The 6,678-nt window shown below is 47.6% G+C and overlaps 1 protein-coding gene across 3 annotated transcripts in view; it reads left to right on the top strand.

Annotated features, from left to right (window-relative positions):
* The first annotated feature begins 576 nt into the window (after positions 1 to 576).
* CNNM2 (cyclin and CBS domain divalent metal cation transport mediator 2) overlaps positions 577 to 6,678 on the top strand; it is a 142,933-nt gene continuing 136,831 nt past the window's right edge. For all 3 annotated transcript variants that reach the window (XM_080822319.1, XM_080822318.1, XM_080822320.1), the window contains exon 1: positions 577 to 2,316. In XM_080822319.1, coding sequence (XP_080678445.1) covers positions 696 to 2,316 — 1,621 coding nt within the window. In that variant the 5' untranslated portion in view covers positions 577 to 695. The remainder of the gene's footprint in view (positions 2,317 to 6,678) is intronic.

Below are 6,678 nucleotides of genomic sequence, written 5' to 3'. Positions count from 1 at the left end.
ATCTTAGGACCTCCCTGGTCGGCTTTTCGGTCTCCTGGGGCAGCCCTCTCCGCACGAACATTGAGCACTGCGGGAGCCGGCAATGCGGTGCAGGGAAAATGGACCGCCTAGTGCTCCAGGACCTTAGCCCCACACTGTCTGCCCAGGTGCGGGAATCTACTACCGAGGCCCCTCAGGGAGCGCCAGACCCACAGACGGCCCCTTTTCATTGGTAGCTGGACTGGAGGCTCCGCCCCCTTTCGTACAGCTCTCATCTGTGACTGGCTCTCGGGCCCCAGCTGGCCACACCTCCTCCCCTCGCACATACACAAGAGTCACGCGCCTTTCACTTGGAAACTTGGCGTGCTGAGGGGGACGGTGGCCTTCATCGCCCCACCCACCTACCTTGTTATTGGTCTGCGGCTCCACTCATGACCACGCCCCCATTCCAGCCCCCTGGCTGGGAGGGCGGGCACCCGCGCGTGATTGGCTGGTCCGCCTGCCTCTCGCTGGAGCGGCTGGCTCTTCCCCTCCCTTTGCCCCCTCCCGCGAGTCTCCAGGTTCCTCAGCTAGCAGAGGCCGAGTCAGTGTCAGTCAGGGAGCCAGACTGCTGAACAGTGTGTGCGGACGCTCCGCTGCAATTTCTCCCAGGGGCCGGTGCCTGCGTTCGCGCCGCCGGGTGGGAAGGATGAAGCCGCAGCTGGAGCAGCCACCCTATGATTGGCTGTGGCGCTTGTGAACCCGAAGTAAAGATGGCGGGCGGGCAGGCAGCCGCCGCACTGCCCACTTGGAAGATGGCGGCGCGCCGCAGCCTCAGCGCCCGCGGCCGGGGGGTCCTGCAGGCAGCGGCGGGGCGGCTGCTGCCGCTGCTACTGCTGAGCTGCTGCTGCGGCGCGGGCGGCTGCGCAGCAGCGGGCGAGAACGAGGAGACGGTGATCATCGGGTTGCGGCTGGAGGACACGAACGACGTGTCGTTCATGGAAGGGGGGGCGCTGCGGGTGAGCGAGCGGACCCGGGTCAAGCTGCGGGTGTACGGGCAGAACATCAACAACGAGACGTGGTCCCGCATCGCCTTCACGGAGCATGAGCGGCGGCGCCACAGCCCGGGCGAGCGCGGGCTCGGGGGCCCCGCGCCGCCAGAGCCGGACAGCGGCCCCCAGCGCTGCGGCATCCGCACCTCAGATATCATCATCTTGCCCCACATCATTCTCAACCGCCGTACATCGGGCATCATTGAGATCGAGATCAAACCGCTGCGCAAGATGGAGAAGAGCAAGTCCTATTACCTGTGCACATCGCTCTCCACGCCAGCCCTGGGCGCCGGCGGCCCGGGATCCGCGGGGGGCGCCGTCGGGGGCAAGGGCGGCTCCGGGGTGGCCGGGCTCCCGCCGCCCCCGTGGGCCGAGACCACCTGGATTTATCACGACGGCGAGGACACCAAGATGATTGTGGGCGAGGAGAAGAAGTTCCTGCTGCCCTTCTGGCTGCAGGTGATCTTCATTTCGCTGCTCCTGTGCCTGTCGGGCATGTTCAGCGGCCTCAACCTGGGGCTGATGGCCCTGGACCCGATGGAGCTGCGCATCGTGCAGAACTGCGGCACGGAGAAGGAGAAGAATTACGCCAAGCGCATCGAGCCTGTGCGCAGGCAGGGCAACTACCTGCTGTGCTCGCTGCTGCTGGGCAACGTGCTGGTCAACACCACGCTCACCATCCTGCTCGACGACATCGCCGGCTCAGGCCTCGTGGCGGTGGTGGTCTCCACCATCGGCATCGTCATCTTCGGGGAAATCGTGCCCCAGGCCATCTGCTCCCGGCACGGCCTGGCTGTAGGGGCCAACACCATCTTCCTCACCAAGTTTTTTATGATGATGACCTTCCCCGCTTCTTACCCGGTTAGCAAGCTGCTGGACTGCGTCCTGGGCCAGGAGATAGGCACTGTCTATAACCGGGAAAAACTGCTGGAGATGCTCCGGGTCACCGACCCCTACAACGACCTCGTTAAGGAGGAGCTGAACATCATCCAAGGGGCGCTGGAACTCCGCACCAAGACAGTGGAGGACGTGATGACTCCGCTCCGGGACTGCTTCATGATCACCGGCGAAGCCATTCTGGACTTCAACACCATGTCGGAGATCATGGAGAGCGGCTACACCCGTATTCCAGTATTTGAGGGGGAGCGCTCCAACATCGTGGACCTCCTCTTCGTCAAAGACTTGGCCTTCGTGGATCCAGATGACTGTACTCCCCTGAAAACCATCACTAAATTTTATAACCACCCCTTGCACTTTGTTTTCAATGACACCAAGTTGGACGCTATGCTGGAAGAATTTAAGAAAGGTGGGAAATTTTCGTATCTTTCATTGGCTTGCTTTCTCTCTCCGTCCTCCTCCCTCTTTGAGCCCTCTACCCTCAGACCAACCCCCCAAGGCGAGTTGACCGGAATTTCTCCTCTGTCTTAATTGCGAAGTTCAAAGGGTGGCATGGATTTGGGGATGGATTGAACTAGTAAGCGCTTCTAGGTTTTTTAAAAGCATAAGGCTAACGCCACTGGCATTTTCGCATTTCAGAAAGCAGGCGTTCTATTTTCTGTGCATGATACTGCCGGCACTCTCGTGTTGAGGGGTCTGCCGCGTTCATTGCCCCACTCAGTGGGTGGGTGCAAATAGGGGCTAAAGCCAGGCTCTGACATCTGGCTGAGATATACTCAACTCAGGCGTTTGGAAAACATTTAAATCGTTTTGCTAAACCCAATACGATCCTTTCCCTCCTCCTTTAACATTCACTGACATTTCAGAGATTGGAAGTGCATTTTCAGTAGCTCTGTTGCTGGTTGTCAGGCCACCTGTAGGGCAGATTGAGGTCTGCCTTTGAGGATAGCAAATGGGTTAAGACAAATACCACCAAAAAGATTCACTCATTAGGGTGTGACTTGCCTTAGCTAGAAAAGAGGTGTTTGTGTGTGTGTGTGTGTGTGTGTGTGTGTGTGTGTGTTTTAAAGTAAAGTTAATTATTAATGTATGACTTGGAAAGCCTAGAGGTGAGTTAACCTTTTGTGAGGCTATCTTGTCTAGCTTTCTTCACCATTTGCTTATATTTACTTGACAAAATTACCAAACCAAGTGTGGTTTTGGCAGAAATCTTGCACATTTAACAGTGGGATGATGCCCTCTATTGTGGTTTATTTCTTTCTTGAGTTTTTCTGGTTAATAAGTGTTCTTTTTGACCTTGATCACTTGATATATTAAGTTGAAGCTTGTCTTCAAGTCAGTGCTCACTGTTCTGGGGAATTTTAACAGGGGAGAGTCCTGCAGAGTCTGATTTGCTCACCTCTCTTGCATGGTGGTATTTTTTGTTTGTTTCACCATGTAATGAACAGGCAAATAACAACTCGTGCTATTACTACTGAAATTCTGTCTTTAAAAAAAGTTCCCAGTAAACAGTTAGCGTTGCTATTTGAAAGCCAGGGGCCGCTGAGCTGTTTAATTGCTATGGTGTCAGTGTAGGTATTAAAATGTGTGTGTAACCTTTAATGACTTGATAGTCCTCAAAACAACGTTTTTCTTCTTCAGATAGAATTTTGAGCACTCAGAGTGGTCTCTCCACCGAAAAAGGCTGTGTGTAAGCAGTGACAGCTCATGGACGTGGTGATCTGAACATCCCCATAGAGCATGTGGTTGCCCTAATTCCATTCTCCTGGCTGAATGGTGTCCGCTCTGGAACAGGATCCCATTGCAGTAATTTTCAGATAAAGGAATAGAGCAGAATGTGCTTCAATGATTGGTAATTTGCATTTAAAAGCAGAAGGAGATTCTTCTGGGTTCTTAAACAGTAAAAAGAAAATGTCCATTATCTAGGTGAGAGAGCTTCAGCTGGGGTGTTATTATCCTTTCACTGCTAAGCTGTTAATTAGAGCATCTGACCAATCTCTTCTTTCATTTTGCAATAGTATCTCTAGTACAGAAAGATACCTTGCAGTGCTTGAAAAATGTCTCTGAAATACTTACTTTCTGTTGCTAGGTTTTGCAACATTGAGACAGATAATTTATTCCATGATTTTTTAAAATCAGAATGTTTGCCTATCTCCTGGTGGATTGAAACACTAGTGTGTCCTCCCTGCTGAATGAAGCCTTTTCTTCACTTACGTATCTTTTTTCTCCAAGAATTTAGCTTTTCACTTTACAGCTCATTACCCTTGCCCCTACCTCAGAATTTCAAAATCTGCATCATTTTGAAACTTGTTTTTGGTTGTCCTTGAACAATATTCCTATGTATTTTCTGTGGTTTATTTTCAGGAGCAACTTTTTCTCTCCAATGTTACCTCTCACAGTAGATAACTAAGTTACTAATATTTTCCCATGAGTTTTTGAAAAATAATAATACACAGGACTTTATTTTTGTCCTTAGCGAAAGTGATATGTTTGGTTAAGGAGGTAGTACAAGTTAAAGATACACTCAAGTTAGTGGCATGTTTGGAAGAGCAGGTAAGGACAGCTGGGTACAAATGAGAAATGTCAGCCATGATCTTAAAAGGATAGAGTGGGTGCTTGTCACTTACACTGTAAGAACCATTGATTTTTCACCTTCCCTTTCTTGATCTTTTTTTGATGGGTTTGGCCACTTTAACCTTACGAACAGCTGTGTTAGTTCTTTCTTCCCTGTGAGTTATAATATTTCACCAGATATTGTTTTCTTTATTTTCTAATTCAATTTGAAATACTGTGAACAGTCAACCTTTATTGTTTTTTCTCTATTGAATAATGGTGTGTGGGATGGTGTGAAGGCTTTTTCTTCCTCTGTTTCCTTCCTTCTCCTAATAATACCACCAGTAACTCCCTCAAACTGTTAGATCATTAATCCAGATCTCATTGAAAATTGCCCTTCCCAACTAAGAATGCCTGCCTTGAAGTCCTCTGTATAGAGCTGTACATCATTAGCATGAGTTTTGCTTTACCACCGAGGGGAAAGGTTCGCGATGTGGAAAGACATGAAAAGCTACCTTTCTATAAGCGTATGTGAACGTCTTCTTTCTACCGATCAGAACTTTTGGCCTGGCTGCTTGGAAACTCAGCTTGCCTTGAGGTTGGAAGAAGTCATCATACTCATTTTACAGTTAGCTTATTGCTTATTGACTGTGTCAGGCACAGGACTGAATGCTTTACACGAATTACCTTGTTTCAATCTCCTAGTGGCCAAGCGAAGCCTTTTCTCCATTTTACAAATGAGGAAATTGAGGCTCAGGTTATATGATTTGTTCAAGGTCACACAATAATTTGTTGATTTGGGGTTTTAACTCAGGTCTGTGTGGCAACCCAACTGGAGCGCTTTACCACTCTAGGCTTCACCATTGCACTGGTCCCCTGGATTCTGATCTCCTATTTCTGGTTTGAGTGAGTGTGAAGTTTGGTCTTTTGTCAAAACATTGCTTCAGAGCTTGTTGGGCAACACTCACAGAAATGTATTAAACATATAGATGGCTTTCAACCCAGTGCTTCTGTGATATTGTATGTAACAGTTGGTTTCCCCACTTTTGCCATTGAAACAAATCAGTTTTTTGGCCTGGGTGATCCTGAATCTAAAGAATTCTGTTTTCATGCCAAGCATCAAGTTTCATTTTGAAAATGTTTTATACTAACATTATAATGTTCTAGTGTGCTGCTTTACTGATATACTCTACAGCTCTTTTTCTAATAGCTGAAGCATGCAGTAATGTTTCACTCTTGTTTTTTATCTGCCCTGTTGCAGGGAGGACTCAAATTCAGTTTTGCGTTTTAATCTTGATTTTATTTGCATTTTTGTTGTCACCTATATAGTAATTGATTGCTAATGAGTATCCTTGACAGCTCTGCTGCTCTGTGTTCCGTGCAGTTTTTCTCTTTTTCTTTTGTTACTTTTGCAGTTACTAATAAATATAGATAAGAATAAAAGTAAACCCCAGTAGAAAACTATGAGACTTCTAGAAAAATCGTCCTGAAGCAAAATTGTGGCGAGGAAGGGAATCTACATGGAAGGTTGCTGCCTTTATTTGCAGAAAGGAAACCAGAGGTTCTCCATTGACCTGACAAACCCTTCTTTGTAAAACATTGTGGACTCTTGGCCACTAGGGTTGAATTTGAAGAATTAGTAACCAGTGATCGTTGTTTTGTTTTGCTTTTTTTTCTTTTCACTTTGTAACAATTACCTTCCAGTACTGCAGAACATGAGGTTTTATAGCTACTAGGGACTTAGCCAGGCTATATTCTAGCTTTTCCTTAACTAGGAACAGGTAGGATCACCAGGTAATGGTCCTTAAGGGAAGAGTGCGATGTGTACTTTTCACTTAAAACATTAGGTGTATAATTCTCTCTTCCTCTAACACAAGTCTTTCCATATCAGTGTGCTCAGAGTTTAATGTTGAAACTTTTTTTCCTCACCAAATAAAGTGTTCCACTTGCCTAGCATCTAGAAGGATGTTTTTCTTGGTGTTTAGAGGCATGAATGATGGCAGGGATGGATGGGTGGATGTATTGGCTTCTGTGATCTTGTATCTCTAGTAACTTTGTACAATAACAATGTTAAACTCTTATAATTTTTATGTTTTTAGGTCATCACTATGAACTATCCAGCTAGTGTAGAATCAGAGGTGGAAGCAGGCAGGTTGAGGATCATTTTCTCCAGTGTTTGCAAAACTTACCAGATGATGAGAACTACTTGGATCACTTA

Source organism: Martes martes, assembly GCF_963455335.1.
Source record: "Martes martes genome assembly, chromosome: 14".
NCBI classification, from domain to species: Eukaryota; Metazoa; Chordata; class Mammalia; order Carnivora; family Mustelidae; genus Martes; species Martes martes.
The sequence above is the reverse complement of the archived record's forward strand: the minus strand, read 5'-3'. Positions and strand labels throughout refer to the sequence as shown.